The sequence below is a fragment of the Rhamphochromis longiceps genome, linkage group LG10, assembly GCF_057381845.1.
Source record: "Rhamphochromis longiceps isolate RC_006_pf linkage group LG10, R_longiceps_female_GT1.1, whole genome shotgun sequence".
NCBI classification, from domain to species: domain Eukaryota; kingdom Metazoa; phylum Chordata; class Actinopteri; order Cichliformes; family Cichlidae; genus Rhamphochromis; species Rhamphochromis longiceps.
In genome coordinates this window covers 26,031,729-26,050,982 of record NC_140566.1, presented here as the reverse complement: position 1 = coordinate 26,050,982, position 19,254 = coordinate 26,031,729, and the positions used below count along the sequence as shown (strand labels likewise).

Genomic DNA, 19,254 nt, shown 5'->3' with positions numbered 1-19,254 from the left:
CAGCTGACTTCTGTCTCCACACACACACACACACACACACACACACACACACACACACACACACACACACACACACACACACACACACACACACACACACAGTTAAACAACAATGCTATCGAAAGTGCTTCACACCTGCTCATCATCTTTTTCGGCAATCCCCCCGCTGATACCACTTCCTTCCTCCCATGTTGCACCAGAAGTGGCTGATATTATCATTTCTAGTTCAAAGCCTTCTTGCTGTAAATTGCCTGTAAAGCCTACTCAGGTAACATTTATCTTACCCTTCTCGCCTCCACGGGGCTGCTGGATATTTGTTATTGAAAATACTGTGACAAGTTGAAAGGTGTGAAACTAGTGCTTCCGATCATGCCATCCCGCTTTGGTAGGCCCAGAAAATAAAGCAATCATAATTTGCGACTACATATTATATATTGCCATATTGTTTTGATGATGATGACGGCTTAAGATGCATTAATCTGGATTAATAAGCAGATTACAGTACTTTGACTGAGTGTAGGTATTCTATTTGTTTTAATCAAGACTACCCACATGATATAGCATTAAATTTTTTTTTAAATTAATCGCTTTTAACTTCATGCCTTTGGTGGGTACACAATATTTAACTGTTCCCCTTCCCAGTTGTAAATAGCTGATTAACTGCATCACTGATTGCAGGTCACAGCTTTTGCTAAATGCCCAGCTGCAGACTGTATACAGCTTATTTCTGTTCTGTTTATACAATATAAACCTCATTTTGTTTGTTGAGATTTGTTAAACCCTAAAATACCATCTGGGTCACTCCTGTCCCAAATAGCTTTATTTTTTTGTATTACAGCATTAAATATACTTTTGATGAATTTTACATGCCTAATTAAATGCGGTACAAAAGTCCTCATTTCAAAGGCAGCAATCTGCTCAATAACAGATCATCCTCGTTAAATTGTGTGCAACTCACAGAGTAAGTTATCAAAATATCAAGGTCACAGAGACCAGTTGCTATTTATTTTATTCTCTAATGTTAACTATGCATATTTAATATTCTGCAGCTTTGCTCTCCCTATGCATACACTATGCATAAAGGAAAAAACACCAACAGACATCATAAACATAAACCCTTGCTGTGTCTGCTCGCATCTCCCAATAGAGACCATGACGAATGGATTGATTTTTCCCTCAAAAAAGATTTTTGTAAACTAAGCTTCTTTTTCTGTGTAAGCTGCATGTAAGCAGTAGCAGACAGTTTTCATCTCTTCACACCTGCAGCCTTGAACTATTCCCAACAATGCCAATCTCATGTTTTCTATGTTTATGCATCTAGCAACCATTGAAATTCTCCATCGCCACCCTCATCTAAAACAAGATAAAAAAAAAAAACTATAGGGAAAAAAAGGAAGCATTTGACTGTGTCCTCCTTCCGCCGAGAAAAAAACATCTAAACCACTTCTAAGAAAAGGCAAAGCTGGAGTACGACTCGCAAAGGCGCAAATAAAGATGGCTCATTTTTAGAAAAGCACTACGTTGTCATTACAAAGTCCATAGTGTTTAACATTTGCCACACCTCCCTCCGACCAAGAGTATGCATCAACCCATAAACTTTTAAACCCAGAAACCCACATTTGGAGCTACTGTTCAATTTTCTCACCAGTGGGGATGCAAATCGTGAGGATTCTTCACTACCTAAAAATAATGTTTTTGTTGACATGTTTTTAAAAAAAGCATGTAGTTCCAACCACTGGACTAACTACAAAACACGCCATGTACAGTAGTTGACAGAACCAGGCTTTTCATGGAAGGATGAAGGGGAGGGAGGTTAAAAACTAGAAGAAATCTTTGATAGAGCACACTTAAGCATCATAGCCTAGAAGTCTATTTCACCCAGTGAACCATTTCGAGAACAAAAACCACATGGAAATGTGACATTTGTTGTTTCGCTCGTCTATATTAGCCACATTTATCTACCACTTACATACTTCCTTTCATCCTTTGTCATTAGCTAGGTGAAAAAAGTGAAATAGTCATGTCACTCGTAACAACAATCCAGAAGGAAACTACAAACTCTCATTTAAAAGCTGCTGAGTCTACAGCTTTGCAGAGCGTCTGTTTTCGGTTTGTGTCCAGGCTGGTGCTCACCACACTTGGCAAGCAAAGGAAACCTCACTCCTGACCCTGGAGAGTAGTTAACTGCCTATCAAGTAAAAACAAGGAACTAATGTTAGCATTATCAGCAAGGGAGGAAGGCCTTTTTTCTTAGGCATGTGACGTTTGAACTATAAAACACACAGCAAGGTGTTGCTATCGCCTCAGGACGATTCACACTCTGACAGCAGTTGCAGCCACCTCTGGTTGAAGTGCTGACAGGCAACCAGTTAGTACTCAAAGATGGGTTAGTCCTGTATTCTGGCTTAAGGACAGTGTCTTTGTTAGCTCCTCAAAATGCTGTCAAAGGATGACTTCCCTTTGAAACATTTAGTCATGAGCCCAATTAACAGGCTAGAAGGAATAACTACACATGTAATCAAGGAGTTTTTTGAGTCATGTGTGGGTTTTCCGTATTCATCAATGCCATTTTTCATTGCAACCCACTGCCTCCTCATTAGCTTTGTATGAATTCTGAAGATGACACTGAGCAATTTCAGAAGAACAGTCTTCCCTTGATTTTGCAGGGTAATTGCTTATAATAAAAAAAACTAGGTCAAAAATTAAAGAGACTTTGAGAATTAGATCCAACTTTTACACCTGGTAAATTACCGTGCAAAGAGATCCTGATTTTTGGATTGGCTGTCAGAAAACAATCAGATACAAACAAAGTCCTCTAAAGTTGAAAAAGTAGGTCAGACACTGATAATCAACCTCTTGATTTAAACGTGAAATAACGAATCTGAAGTTGTCCTCCAGCCTTTCCGGAAGAGAATTTTAAAAAATGACTGTAACAGATATAAGTGAGTTATAAGTGATTTACAAGTGAGCACTTTTATACCAGCAATAATGTTGTTGAATTATACAATTCCTGATTGAAACCATCCATCCATTTTCTTCACTGTTTAAATCGCATGGCTGATTTAAATGGTCTCTACTTATCTACACTAAACTCAATTATGGATATTTCTAGAGGGTTAACAATCAAAAGCTTAAAGAACCTAGCCTTCTGATGGTTGCAGTAGGTGGACATTGTCAGTTAGCAAAGCAACATCACTTTGAATGTTTGCAATATTAACAGGTAAACTCAAAACGTTACAAATAATGTAAAGATTCACCGTTTAAGTAAAACAAACAGAGATCTAGCAACCAGCTTTTGCACCTGTAATCATAGAACCTAGGGTTACAGTAAGTAACCAATCCCACAAATCCCTTCCTTTCGCATGTTTGCGAAATGATATCACAAAATTGTAACATTACCTTGTCAATGCGATGGACACTACGCCAAAGTGGAAACAGAAAGGCTCAAAGACCCAAACAAACTAAAGTGGAAAAACAGCCGTGATATTTCTATCAGCACCAAGAGAGCAAAAAGCACCAGATTTTTTACATTAAATGAGTTAAGCTGTCTTGACACCAGTTCAAATGCACTCACAACTCTTTTTGAAAACTTTGCACTGAACCTTTGTCAGCTGCCACCCGCTTTTTTTTTGTTTGTTCAACCTTTCTTGTCACTCACTGCTTCGGAAAAAGCAGAAACATTACTTCAAAACACCATCCTTTATGAAAGAGCAGCGTGCCCCGGAGCGAGGAGGCAGCATTATGAAAGGGAACATGGCCCCTGGCTCTTCAGCTGAGGCCCGGGTCAGAGCAGAGAGCTAAAGTAGTAATTACTGAGAGACTGATTGCTGACAGGACCTTCCAACAGCCTGTGGTTAACTGGATGGAGCTGAGGGGGAGGAAGCATCAAATGCACAGGCCTGACAGATGCTCTGCTGATGACTCGTACTTCAGGGTGGTTCGGGGCATGCATGCCATTTTGCTTTATTCATTCTTCTTTTAAAAGTCACTGAAAAACAGAATATTTGAGCTTCTTCACTTTTGCTAGTTTTTGACATTTCTTTTGAGCCACGATGCAGAGATACAGATAAGGTGGGAGCAAATTAACTTAAAGTATATGAATTCATTTTGTTAAAGAACTTTGTCATTGAACATCCTTAGAAGCCCAGATCTGCCGTCAGAGGCAGTTACCTCCTCTGCGTTATTTAAAAATTCCCCCCCTGCTAATTTTTTAAGAGTAAATGCAATTTCTTCCAAATGGCAGATTTATTTTTGAAGTGAAACTCTTCAAAAAGCAAGAGACGAGTTCTCCTTAAACAGATCAGAGCCCACTTCACTGAGAGTGGGAGCAATGTGTGATTGTGGCAGGCAACACATTGCCACAACTGGTAGAGTGCACCATTTTCCAACTGGATTATGCCAGTTTCTTGCTCAGAGTGGTCATTTGAGAGCCCGTGGCTCATTCATCATGACCATATGGATGTTACAACCTGGTATTTTAGCCAACCAATTTATGCCATCAGTGCGCCTGGTTGATTTTGCTGCGGTGACGGAGATGGCTGTATTTACATTGGACAGAAGCGACCGTTTCACTGATTCACTGACTCTCAAATGCCTTTTGTGTGAATTTATTTGATTTCCACTGATTGTGTACGCTTGGACAGTGGAATAAGCATGTTTTGACATATGTTTTTATCAAATACTCTGTGGTCTCTTACAGATCTGCAGTGGCAACTAGCTCTGAAACATGAGACGGTAGCAACAATGCCCACATTACATGCAACCAAGCAAACAAAGGATGTGACTGGGTATTTGAATATCATTCTACTGTTCAAAAACATGGACAAGCTGACCAAAAATGTTTGAATGTGACCATTTCTGCCAATTTTGCAAACCAAAAACAAATTTCTTTCATTGAAGTGGAGCAAAATTGTGAGCTTGTCACGGTCAAACAGAGACTGGGTTTCATTAAACACATGCTGGTGTACTCTATGGGTCTGAGTCACTAAACCCAGCTGCCAAACTAACTTACCTCTGATGGTTTCTTGTGCTGGTGGCGGACCCATGTGCTGCTGGTGCCCGTATTCTTGGATGACCTGGACCACGACGTCACTTGACCTGCAGGAATAACAAAGACAGCAATGATACCACAGTCAGTGTAAGTATGTGAATTCTTTTTAGAGTTTCTAGTTTTGCTCTTCTCCTCTGCTCTCAGTTTAACACCTTATCTCACCATGTGCTCTACTCCAGAGCCGAACGAAGTTAATTTGGGAAAAAAACAAACAAAAAACAAAGTTGCCATACTATTTTAGAACCTGAAATTACCAGAACTGGTTATAATGGAGGAGTTTAAGTCCCTTTCAAAGGAATGAAAAAATAGCACACTTGGCAAACACTCTTGAAACACATTTGGGCACCTTTTTGGGCGTTTATCTTGAAGCATTATCTAAACAGACTTTAGTTTCCACTTGCATCTATATAATCAGCAGTGAAATGTCATCAAAACGAGAGCGTGAGCTCATCCAGCTCACAACCCATCATAATTCCCAGGTTGTTGTAATGTGTGATGCACAGAAAGACGTTTTCTTCGAAAGCCCCAATCACACCTTCTCAATGTTATTGTCAATCAACAGAAGTACTTCCTCCATGAATATGATCAATAAAACCATAATCGTCACCATCGAACAGGATACAACAGGTGTAGCACAGTGATATTTCGAGCCACTGCATCATTTGATATTTCATCAAGTTTCTTTATCCTTTAGTGCAAAATGTATCAATACTGAATCTTATCTAATCTTTCTCTAAAATCACTGTCTTCTTCTTTCGACGGCTCACTTTAACGGTCTTCGGCTCCACCGCCTGTCTTTTTGTGTCACCGTCTCTGAACCACACATCATAGCAGGTCTCACTACCATCTTGTAAACCCTCCCTTTCACTCTTGCTCTTCTTCCTCCTTCTGTCACAAATCCCTCCTGACTCTCACATCCACCAACTCACTGCTGCCTGTACTCTCTTCTTCATCTTTCTCGTGCACTGTCCATTGCTTTGGATGGTTTACCCCAGCTCAACCCTCATCCACTGCATCTACTCCTTCTTCACTGACACACCTGTCTACCTCTTTTTCACACGTGTATTCTGCTCTCTACTCTCACTACAGATCACATTGTCATGTGCAAACATCACAGTCCATGGAGATGTGTTAACCCGTCCATCACCACTAGAAACAACAGAGTGCTCAGAGCCAATCCCTGATGTAATCCCATACCCACCTAATCATTCCAACAGCACACTGTCTCACTGTCCTCATACATGTCCTGGACCACCCTCACATACTTCTCTGCTACTCCTGACTTCCTCATGCAGTACCACAGTATCTCTTGGCACTCCATCATATGCCTTTTCTAGATCCACAAAAACAGTGCAGCTCCTTCTGATCTTCTCAATCAACATTCTTTGACCAAACATCATATCTGTAATTCTCTTTCTCAGCACGAAGTCATACTGTTCACTGATCACCTCTCTCCTTAACCTACCTTCAACAGCTCTTTCCCATATCTTCATGCTATGATTCATCAGCTTTATCCCACTGCAGTCACAGCTCTGCACATCACTCTTGTCCTTTACAATCGGTACTAGCACCAACCTCTCACCTAGACCTCCATGTATGTCATCAGTTACGTCACTAGGACCGTCTATCCACTCTTTGTCCTCTTCATAGGTGCACTCACTTCTTCTTTACTGCACTTGCCCATTTATTAACGTTCCTCCATCTTTCCTCCTCTCTTTTGCTCTCTCTCTGATTTTCTTCATTTATCTTTGCACCCAAATAAGGTTTTAACTTTTTAAAAACCTTTTAAACTCCTACAACCATTCTTGCTGTAGCAGAATTCACCAGTAGATTTCAATTAAGGATTCAAAAGATGTCTTGAAAGGACTGCACAGAAAGTTGTTTGCAATTAATTGCATTTATTGCAATAAAAACATTCTAACAAGTGTTAATCTATTCAAAACAGAGAGAATGACATTCGTAAATGTATCTTTGAAATCTGCCCTCCTGGATGCCACAGAGGAGACAACCTACCGAAGAGCTGCAAACATCTTTTTCGCTACTCAGTGAAGTTTTCTGCTGAGGACCAGAGGAGAAAACATCAATATTTTTTTTTTCTGGCAGACAAATTAGCCTTTTCTGACCTTCCTTTTCTGACTCACAGCTGGAAAGAAGGGAGTGTTTCAAGTCTTCATTCATCTGGATCAGAACACAAAGCCAACTTAATCTGCGTTTGATTTGTCAAGAATGTTTAATGAGTGTGAATGTTGATTTAAAGTGGGGAAAATGAGGAACAGGTCTCTGGCTGTAGATTGGACTTCGAGCGCACAGCGTGTGCTGAAATTCACGCCAAAGAAATTTTATGGAGAAATTTGTTTTGCAGAGAGGGTTTACAATAAAACGATAATACTTTTTTGTTGTTTCTTTAAACACTGTTAGCCAGCACCAACCGGCGGGGAATCGGTTACTTATTAGAGAGCAAGAAGCTGCTCATCAAAGGTTCTTAAAATGAGCATGCGATGGGGTTCAATACTTTTGTAATTCACACCAGTGGAGGTGATTCAAACGCAGCAGAGAAGCATTTAAAGAAAGCAGCCAAACAAAAACCTTCTTTGTGACTTTGAACGCCCGTGGCAGCACTACCACTATGAGTCAGACCTTTAATTGAAGCAGACTGATGATGATCTATTAAAAGCTTTAATAAGTAATGGCCGCATAAATAGCATCTTGTTAAGCGGTTAGTCCACTGTGGTCCTTTACAACCTTATTAATACACAACCTAATTGCAATTAACCAGACACCGGAGCCAATATCCCACCCACCGCTTCAATCAACAGCTGTGTGTGTGTGCGCACACCTCTTTCCAAGTGTGCCTGTACATGTTTGTGAATGGAGGCCAAACCGATTGAGGAAAAGATGCCCCTTATGCTGTTTCCTAAATTTAAAATAAATAAACCCCAAATCCTCCTGCGACACTTTTCTCGTGTGACCATAAGAAACTCACTAAAAATTGGATCGAATCTGCAATTAAATTATATCACACGCATAATGGATAAAACATAAAATCGACACAACATTCTGCGATTTAACATCTGCGACCGTGACTTTATGCGAGTGTGCATGCGTGCGCTGCCTCCCACTCAACATATTTCCCTTTCCACAACAGCAGTGCTGCCACCCCGCTAATGTTGCTCATGACGTCTGAGGAGCAAACTGCGCTGAGAGCCTCTCTTCAAAAATCACCAACACTACACACACACACACACACACACACACACACACACACACACACACACACACACACACACACACACACACACACACAAAAAGACATACTGTATTGGAAGCCACTAACACATCAATGTTCCTACATTTTTTCACCATACACAGTTTGCCTACATTGTCAGTCATTACAGCACACACACAGACATATTTGTGTGTGATCTTTTCCTCTTTAACGGTCCGCTCTACTTACAGATTGACACACTACAATAATACAAAGAAAACAGAGAAAACCCCAATAATTATATGACCTCCCCCAAACAAGCACTTTGGCGACAGTGGGAAGGAAAAAATCCTTTTTTAACAGGAAGAAACCTTCAGCAGAACCAACCTCAGGCAGGGAGGGGCATCGGCCGTGACCGGTTGGAGTGAGGGCATCTCAGAGGAAAAAGTGCAAACAGAAGTTGCACTGAAAGTGGTCCAGAGATGCAAGATACAGAGCGCTTCAAGGGAATGTCAACACAATATTCAAAATCAGCTCATACAAACTTGATTTAGACATAACGCAGTCCCAGAACGTCTTTATTTTTGGCCTTTCCGGCTTTATTTGTTTTGCTTAAGGAATAGACAAGAAAGAGGGGGAAAGACCAGGGTAGGTAGTAAAGGGACAGTCGGGCCCTTTGTATTTCAGCAATAAGGTATTTGGGTGCTTGCTGGACAAACGAGCTAGAGTGACTGCCAGAACTTCTTGACTGCACCTTCAAATATGAATCCTTCTGTTTCTTTTCTAAGGTGTAGGCCAGCAGTCCCCAACCTTTTTTGCACCACGGACCGGTTTATGTCCGACAATATTTCCACGGACTGGCCTTTAAGGTGTTGCGGATAAATACAACAAAATAACACCAGTACCGATACCAAAAAAAGAGGAGATTTATTCATAACACAAGGGAAAATACCTGGGGAAACTGAGTTAACAATAAAAACAATTAAAAAAATTACAATAAAAACCCTGAAAACCATAAATTTTACACCCGAGCCTCAACTCTCACGGCCCGGTACCAAACGGCAGGGGTTGGGGACCGCTGGCGTAGATTCACAGTGTGCTTACCTTACAGGCTGATATAGGACACAGTGTGTGGTGCTGTATGTATATACAGTATCTGTGTCAGACAGAACCAGCCTTCATTCTTCAAAGTTAAACTGGGCAGTTAGATCCTAGAACGGCCAAGAATCTGTTATTAGTTTTTTAATCATACATCTCAGTCGCAACATCGTTTGACACCTACACAGCAGCAGCCTCCACCGCAAGCATCAAAAAAGCCAAACAGCTTCCAGAAGTCCGATGATGAATGACACCTCACTCAGACACCGCTGATTTTCTTGTCCACCATTCTCTGTTTAGTACTGTGTTCCATGCGTGTAAGCGTCGAGGGTATAAAAACAGACTGCACACTAATCTGTTAAGGATTTTTTACATTTACTCATGAATCTGCACTCCTCAAGAATGTGTGTGTCCAGGCAGGTTACATCTACACGTGCCCAACATAGTGCAGCTGCAGAGCTCAATCACTGTGGCCAGATAACCAAAACAGGCCGCGGCGCAGTTGGAAGTTACCATCGTGGCCGCGTGTTAATTAAAAGCCACGCTGGATGCACAGCAGCCAAAATTATCATGGGCATCCTTCAATTAGAAACCTGATAACCTCCAGTGAGCAGATGCAGCTGGAGCCCACACTGCAGTGAGCAGGGGAAGCTAACAGCTAAAGGCTGATTATAAAGCAAAGTGCATGGCCTCCAACGCGGGGTGGCTCGGTCACGTCTGCAAAACAGCCTGTTAAACCTGTTGTAAAATGCATTATACACGCGGGGCTGTGACCACACAACAGTTAAGCCCTTCAGAGGTCATTTTAGCCTGTAGTGTAAACAGTTTGAATGACTACATTTCCCAGATTTAATCCGGCTGCAGATCCCCACTGATCAGCCACGACTATACTACCTGTCTAATATTGTGTACGGCTACGCCTCGTGCTGCCAAAACATCCTGGACGCCTCGATGCATGGGCATAACACATCTTGGGTGTCCTGTGGCGTCTACCGCTGTGAAGTTGGCAGCAGTTTCTTTGGGTCCTGTGGGTTGTGGGTGGGGCATCCAGGGATCGGGCCTGTTCCGGTGCATCTGGCAGATGTTCAGAATTTGGAATTTAAAGGCTGCAACCAGGCTCTTTGTTGTGTTCCTCAAGACATTCCTGACGCCCGCTGTCTTGCTGTGGCGAAGGCCCCTGTCATCGAGGAGTTCCACTGCAATGTTTGGTCAGCGGCAGTATTTAAATTGGCGGTATGTGTGAAAGAACATTTGCATGAATTCCACAGTCCAAGATTTCTCAGCACACTGGAGCTCAATGAGAAGGTATTAAAAGTACTGACAATTCTTCCTGATCAGATCCCTGTTTAAGCTTCTAGAGTAATGTCAGTGCTTCTCTTTATCTAATCTCTTCTATCACTACAGTTCCATTTATATTAAGCTGAAATACCAAACTGGATTTAATTCCAGAAAAAGATTGTCACAAATGAAAATATTTTGCTCTGGCGTACACACAAATGTACCACAAGATGGGTGAGAATACTTTTATCATTATAGTTTTCAAGGCACCACGCTGTGAAAGGATAACTCTTTTATTTATACTCATTTAGACAAGCATTAAAATAATATCTGAAAACCTCATTAGCGCAGCCGGGTTTAGCGACACCAAAACAAATGCCAGGTTCTGTTGTGTTTTTTTTAATTGTACAGCTCGCTTTCTGATGTGTCTAATTTTGATCTGTTCTCTAATATTGCCAAGGGAATAGCCAAACAAATATATTTGCTTACTGCAAAAATGCGTGCCGCGAAAATGCCAAGAATTAGTCACACTGAACTGACAAAAGCCGAGAAGAATGACATTTAAAATGAAATTGAAATCGCTGGCTGTCTTCAGTGAATAAACCCTCGTATTTTAAAGACAGTCATCAGCTGTTGTGGCCATTTGTGCTTGTATAACAACGTATTTCATTCGAAGACTGTTAAAAGATTCATTTCTCTACAGAAGCTGCCAGTGTCAGACATGCGGTAGTCTGGCCAGATGTTCCTATCCTCTCGTCTTAGAGGATTGCCTGTCTGCTCGTCTTAGAAGTTGTTTGAGTTTGTGTCATTAACTCTGGGAGGAAAACATATCTGCCACTCCGTCAAACCATGCATCCCACCCTATAATATCAATTTGTCACTCAGCTAATTAACTATGTGCTCAACATTAAATGTAAAGCACACAAGGCCAGACATAACTGCAAAATGCAAATGTGACATGTCCGCTTTATTGACTTTGAGTCTGCGTGTATTAAGCACCTTATTTAGTAAAGTGGGGAGCTCAAACACATCCAGAACTGACATCCAGACATGCCCTGCAAGCAAAAGACGGCTTTGTCTGAGATATCTAAGTCCAGATATTAATAAAGAACCAAACCTGATGCACGCCAAAACATTGTGAGCTGAATCTACTTTTTCGGTGGTGATAAAGAGATGCCAACCTCAGCAGAGGTTGGCGAAGGCGTGAGAATTGACGCGATAATGCAGCTTCTGAAAAGAAAAAAAAAGAGCGTGGTTGCAGTTTGTGGTGTGTTTACTGACATAGTTCATCAAGTTCAACTGCACTCAAACGCAACTTCCAACTTTGTTTTTAATAATTCGTATCGTAATAAACAGCATCAACTTGATTTCCCCGGAGAGATCAGGGTTTATCTGGATCTGCACATCTTCTCTTTACTTTAACAAAGTATTACAAGACTTAAATACACAGACCTTTGTACCAGTTAGAGAAATTGGAAAAGACACAAGGGACTGTACAATATACAGTCAAGTACAGATCTTAGCTCCACTGAAATGTTGTGGGTGGACCTGAAACTGATGATACGTGCAAGAAAACCCTCAAGGTTTTGCAAATAATGGAACTTTGCATGGGAAGAATGGTTAAAATGTCACACGCAGGGGGACATCCATCTATCTTCCTAACTTCTTATCCGATTCAAGGTCGTGGGGGCTGGAGACTATCCTAGCTGTCATGAGGCGAAAGGTCAGATACACCCTGGAGGGGTAATCCAGTGCCCCTTTATGGCCCAGCCAGAGAGACAGATAACAAGTCATACGGTCAAAGCAATCTCCAGTTAAGCTAAAACACAAGGCTTTGGACTTTGGGAGAATACCCAGAGAGAATCCACGCAAGCACACGGACAACATGCCCCACGCAGAGGGGTCCTAGCCGACTGAAGGATTTAAACCAGTGTGAGGGAACGGTGATAACCACTGGATCAACATGCAATTATACAAAACACCTACAAGAAGGTTTTTCTGTTAAAAGGGACAAGACGAGCCTCCGAGACCCCCAAGTCGTACTTACTACACAGATGGCTGTTTTGTGTTGCATAAACTGAAAAAGATGGCTTTCCTTGTGGTATTGCCCAAGTAAACCACCTGTATTTGCAGGCTCCGTTTCAAAATGCCTCAAATTTTGCAATCTGCTCGTCCAGTAATGATGCACTACAATCTGTTTTCGTAGCAACATCTCTCTCAAAGAACGACATTTTCCGACAAATTCGCACTTATTCTAAAAATAAAGACTTTATTCTTCAAACCTTAAGTTCTTATTCCCACCGGTGATTTCTGTTATGCTAACTGGTTAAATCGCGCTCATGTTTCCAGTGTAGCTCGGTTTTAAAATGGCAAGTCTTAATGAGCAGAGGGAGGACAACCATGAGACAGGAGGAAAGTCTATATGGAGAGTGAATACGAGAATTGGGAATTGACGAAGACCAGGCAGCTCACCGTATAAAAGCAGCAGAGGAACTCGCTTTTCTCACACTTTCAGGATTCCATCGTCACACACACACACACACACACACACACACACACACACACACACACACACACACACACACACACACACACACACACACACACACAGATACCCTTTCCCTGAATCCCAACTTACTGTCAGTGGTGTCAGAGTCGTTGCTGCTCGTGGAGTATTTTCTCCTCTTCTTTTCGCTCTCCATCTGTTAGGGGGGTGGCAGGCAGGCAGGCAGGCGGGCAGGGAGGGAGGGAGGGAGGGGGGCAAGAGAGAGAGAGAAAAATGACGAGTGAGAAGATGTTCACCATGAAAACACAAGTGTTAATGAAATAATGTGCTGATGGCACCAATCTGTCAGAGCCTCCAGCAGGCAGCCTGCCAGAATAAACTGACTTGATCACCGTTACACATTAGCACTTTGGACTCCCTGGGATACAGTTGTTCCATTTTTCCTCCCACCACCCCACAACCACCACCACCACACATACAGAGGGAATCCTTGTACTAGTCGACAATGAATCCATCCTTTTATTAGCCTTGTATTCACTGCCAGCTTTGGCACAAGACCCTTTCTTATGCATCTGTTTCAATACTGAAGGTACTCCTTTCTTCATTATAATGGAGTGAAACCAAATCAAGTGAGAGCAAAAAAAAAAAAAAAAAAACACAGGCTTCTCTCATCCAGATAAAATCTAGGACGCTTTCTAAAGCTCTAAGCAGCTGTGTTTCTTTGTGATAAAGCGCACTAAAAAGCAACCTCTATCATCTGGACATCTCTTTCTAATAACAGCATTATGTTCATTTGTCACCTTATCTTTCTAATTCTAAGATAAGCACTGAAAACTAAAATTGAGCTTTGGGCCGCTATTCAGTTTGATCCAGAAGGAATTTGTTCTACTGCAAAGTCACAGCAGTGTTTTAGTGATGGGATTAAAACCTGCTTTCACTCAGTGATGTTTTTTTAAAGAAGTGGGGAAGCAAGCTGTAAAGGCATAGAAGATTATGAGATTTTTGACCACCTTTCGCTTTGTCCTGCAACATTTTTCAATTTCCTTCAAATCCACTGGGAGCCTTCTGTACTAAGAGACGCAAAGGCGCACAAGAGCAAAGCAACTCAGTGCCGATTCCTGCACATTTTCAGTTTTACTGATTGTGGGGTTAAAGGAGCTTGGAAAGAAAAGCGTCTGGACTTCTTTAAGTTGCTTGAAGACGTTTCACCTCTCATCCGAGAAGCTTCTTCAGTTCTAAGGTCAAATGGTGGAGAGTCGCATGATAAGGTGGGGCCAGGTTTCACAATGAACACACCCGAAACTCTGGCTGATTGGGACCCACACCCAGTTTCCCACCTTGGCTCAGGCGATTAGAGGATCATCAGGGGGTCCTTTTGTCCCTCTGTGGGGGGATACTCCCACTAGGTTTATATCTGGGACTCTCCACCATTTGACCTTAGAACTGAAGAAGCTTCTCGGATGAGAGGTGAAACGTCTTCAAGCAACTTAAAGAAGTCCAGACGCTTTTCTTTCCAAGCTCCTTTGACTACGATGACCTGGATGACTGAGAACCTTCACAGACTGATTGTGGGGTTACAATGAAAGGCCTGCAGGGAGAGCAGGAAGCAGGTAAAAGAGAATGTAGAGAGGTGGAGGCACGCTCTGGAGAAAAAAAGGAGTGAAAGTCAGTAGAAACAAGACAGAATACATGTGTGCGAAATAGAGGGAGGTGTAATGATGAAGATTACCTGGGGTCAACCATCCAAAGCAACAAGAGAGGTAAAGAAGAGAGCGCAGGCAGGTTGGTGAGGGTGGACACGAGTGTAGTGGGGGGGGGGATGTTTGACAGCAAGAGTTAAAGGGAAGGTCTACAAAATGCTTACGAGTTTAAAAGACCAGGATGAGCATCAGAGTACGTGAGAGGGACAGCTCAGGTTGAACCATTTGGAGACAACGCTGGTGAGGCAAGGCTGAGATGGCTTGGATGTGCACAGAGGAGGTGTAGTGGATATATTCAACAAAGGATATTAAATTTTGAGTTGTCAGGCGGGAGGAAAAAAGGAAGTTCACAGCAGAGGTTCACGGATATAGTGAAGAAGGATGTGCAGAGGGTGGTTGAGACAGAAGAGGATGCCAGGGGGGAATCAGAAGAAGATGAAGATAAAGTTGAAGGAAAAAGAAGAAGAGTTGACAAAGAGGTATACGGTGCTCTACCGAAACCTCCTCGCTACTGCTTTGCAGATGTTTGTATATGAGGCAGTGATTTGCCTGCAAACAGTCATCAACAGTAATCAAAATGTGAAAAGTGCGACAGAAACATCTGCCTTCAAAGTAAAGCTTTCGAAACATGTTTGCAATACTAAGGAACAACTTGTACAATGAAAGTGTTTCTAATTTTCACAGCTTCACTACCGCTCAACAAGTAGCGGCGGGAGGTTAACAAAAAAATCATGCGGTGGTCTTTAGGTCTAAAAGACCAACAAACAGAAACTAAAGGGAGCAAGGTAACGTAAACAGACTGGAAGTAAAAGCATATTTCTATAGAAATTCTCCGCTTTGTGTTGTTTTTTGAAGATCGGAAACGCCTTCGATGTGCTTATATGACGTAAAAGACTGCAAACACTCGATATAAGCGAGAAAACTCCAAAGGACTCCTTCATCTTATGAGAACCAAGAATACAGAAAGTTTGCCTCCTCCGCAAAAAGACTGCAAAACACTTGAGTCATAAAGGATATCGCTCAACATGAATGGGCCCCTGCCAAGAGATCAGCTTACTGTACATAACACAGCAGATGCATTTAGTGCAGGGGTGCTCACACTTTTTCCGCATGTGAGCTACTTATAAAATGACCAAGTCAAAATGATCTACCCACTACAAAAATCCAAAACATATATTTATAAATATATTGAGGATTCTTTATATCTACAATGTATATACATGCATAACCGCAATATCCAATATTTCACAACACAATTAACTATGTAAATTTTTTGTCATTACCTGAGTTTACTCTGATGACTTGCACTGAATTGAATCAGCCAGGGATGCATAGTCCGGACAGTAGCTGCTGACGGCCAGGTTTAAGAGAAAAAACCGAGAGCTAAAAATTGGAGTTAACTCGCTGACTAGCTTGTCAGTTTTACTACACTTCGCGCCGCTGTTTGCGCATGCGCAGCGACCTAAGCGTCAGAAAAAATCTGCTGTCATCTGACTGGCTTCCCTGTATCAATCAAGTGACGGGATGGATGATAGGCTGGCATCTATTTTTTTAATGCCATGCGATCTACCAATACTACCTTTGCGATCGACTGGTCGATCGCGATCGACGTATTGAGCACCCCTGATTGAGTGTATCAGGGAGATACTCAACTTTATTATCTAACAACCGTTAATTTCAGATGTAACCATTTCAAGCTGGTTTTATTTTTTAATTAGAACAGATACATGCAGTGCAAATTTAAAAGCCACCGGGTACCCATATCCACAGTAGCCTTCCAATTATGTAATTTAGCTTCTTATGTATATTACAGCAAGCATCTGCCTTGCTGTAATATACATACATAATAAAGCCCCCTCAGGCTTTATTAATGATTCTAATATTGAAATTGAAATATTTATTTCAATTCAAATTCAAAATACTGTTAAATAACTTTTTTGTCGATTTCAAATATTTAGCCAAAAATTGGTTTTGATTAGCCAACAAAAGTTTCCCCAAAAGCCGTTAAGCAACTTTGTAAATAAACGTATCCCTTTGAAGCCAAATGTATATTTGATACATGAGGTTTTGCGACTTCTACACCATGAGATGTAAAAGGAGCTAAATAAATGGCACATTTTATGCAAAAAAAAGATTGAAAACAAATTAAAAAATAACATATTCAACAAATTACTTTTTTTATTTTAGTCAAAAGGTTCAATAAACACTCCATTTAAAAATATCTGGAGACCCTCTTTTCGTAATGAAATAAACTATGTGTTTATAATATTTGTGAACGCTCTAGAGGAAATTGCATTCTTCACTCAAGCAAAGAGATTGACAGTCTGTGTCGTGTCAAAAATCACTTAAGCTTCGGCATCTTTTGCCACCCTGAATTTGAGCATTTCTTAATTGTAAAATGTGGGCAAAGATCAGAAGGAACCCACAGGCATGAAAGTCAAAATGCTGTCAGATCAGCACACAAATAAATGCAAAGTCAGACACATAAATGTTAACGATGGTATACTATAATGAGAGACTAAAAATAAAGCTTACTTTCACAAACTGAGTTTAATTTAAAATCCATCTCTGGCTAGAATCGAATAGAAAGAATAGTGAAGAGAAAAAGGGGGTGGGGACAAACAGCCCAATAAAATGTTGTTAATCTATTGCCTGCTGTTAGCTTGAGGGTCAAAGGGGAAAAAAGAGGGTATAGGTCAAGAGAGTCTGAAGGAGACAGAGACTGAGCTAAAGAAAAAGGAAAAGATAAAGTCCAGAAAAAAGGGGTTTTAGCGTATTTCCAAACTGAAGGAGGAAGCCTAAAAGAGGAGCTGTCTTACAACCTTCAGAGTGGGGAGGAGAGATTTATGTGCCAGTAAAACTGGGCTATTCCCTCTTAAATGGGGCTCTTCCTGTAGCCTGGCCTCCCCGCCTGTCCTGCACACACTTAAGTACTCTGACATTTATGCTGACGAAAACAAAAAAAACAAAAAAACGCCGCGCTTCTTTGCTGCCTGTGACCATTTCCACTCCAGAGTCCTGCCATTTCACTCTTCCCCTCTTCCTCCCCCCTTCCCGTCTTTACTTGCCTTACAATAACAGGGACACGGAGTCTGTGGAGTAAGGTTAAGTACATTATTGACTTCCTCAACCTCTGTTGCCTTTCTCTCTCTCGCCGTCTTTCCACCTCTTCCCATCTGTCTAGCTTTACCTCGTCTTCCTGCCTTTGAGGGGAGTTGTTAAGTACATCACCGACTTCCTCCGGCTACGACTGTCTGACTTCGAGTCTGCACGCTTGGATCCATCTCAGGGTTTCCCCTCGCCTATTAAACTCGCAGACGACCCACTTAAACCACGCTCGGGCTACCAATGCGTTTTGGTTTTTTTCTTTCTTTCCATGTGCAGCTCAGTCATTTCTCTCCTGACCGCTTAAAGGAAAATGTCAACGCTGAGAAAATAAGACATAAAATAAGTTTGAGGGTCTATGTTTTACACCAACCTGCTAAATGAGTCATTTTGGGAGTGTTTTAAAGCAACTGCAACAGAGACATTTTGAGGCACGGGCTCGAATAAGCACAAAGATTCAGAGCTTGAGCTTCAGACGACCTGGTTTGCGGTTTGAGCCGGCCGGTCAATTTACTGAGCACTAAAAACAACCAGGTGTCTCTCTTGTAAAACGCTGGTTTTTATTCGATTTATTTATTTTTCTGTGCGAGTTGAGCAAACCACAGCGTGTGCGCATTAGCATCTCCTTTTCCAGCTGCCTAATAACACACACAGTGATGTCGCTCAACAGCCTGACCAAAGATCAACAGCAGGAGCTGGTGATGACAAGAACGAGGTGGTAAACCCAAACTGAATGAAAACACACCAAGAAGAAGGTGCAGAGCGTACGTCAGGAAACCTTTTGCAGGTGCTCGATCACAAAAAAAAAAAAAAAGTCGAGAGACACAAAAGGATTATTCACTGGATCCCACGAGAGTTTAAAGAGCATCAATCAAGGTATGCAAAATGTCCTGGCATTTTAAAATGTCTACAAGGACATCTCATACTACAGCTCTACCAGTGCACTGAAAAGAAACTAACTGGATTAATTTACAGCATGATTGGGTATAAAAAGAGCATCTTAGAGAGGGAGAGCTTCTCTGAAGTAAAGATGAGCAGCAGTCCCTCACTCTGAAAAAAAAAAGAAAGAAAGAAAAAACCTGCAGTTCTGGAACAATTTCCGAATAATGTTCCCTGAAGTAGAACTGACTTTGAATATCTCATCATCTGCCGTGCACAGATTCAGGAAATATGGAGAAAAGGCTGATAATAATAATGTCTGTGTCCTCGGGTGGCACTGCATCAAAAACAGACGTGATTCTGTCGTGGAAATCACAACATGAGCTCAGAAAAACTGCCAGAAATCACTAAAAACAGTTCACTTCGCTATCAT

General features: G+C 41.6%; 1 protein-coding gene across 3 annotated transcripts in view; it reads right to left on the bottom strand.

Moving 5' to 3' along the window:
- The window catches only part of jade2 (jade family PHD finger 2), a 226,894-nt gene that overhangs the window by 182,373 nt on the left and 25,267 nt on the right, over nt 1-19,254 (bottom strand). For all 3 annotated transcript variants that reach the window (XM_085421111.1, XM_085421112.1, XM_085421113.1), the window contains exons 2-3: nt 13,270-13,333; nt 5,012-5,097 (exon numbers count right to left, since the gene is read on the bottom strand). In XM_085421111.1, the coding sequence (XP_085277237.1) occupies nt 5,012-5,097; nt 13,270-13,333 (150 nt within the window). The remainder of the gene's footprint in view (nt 1-5,011; nt 5,098-13,269; nt 13,334-19,254) is intronic.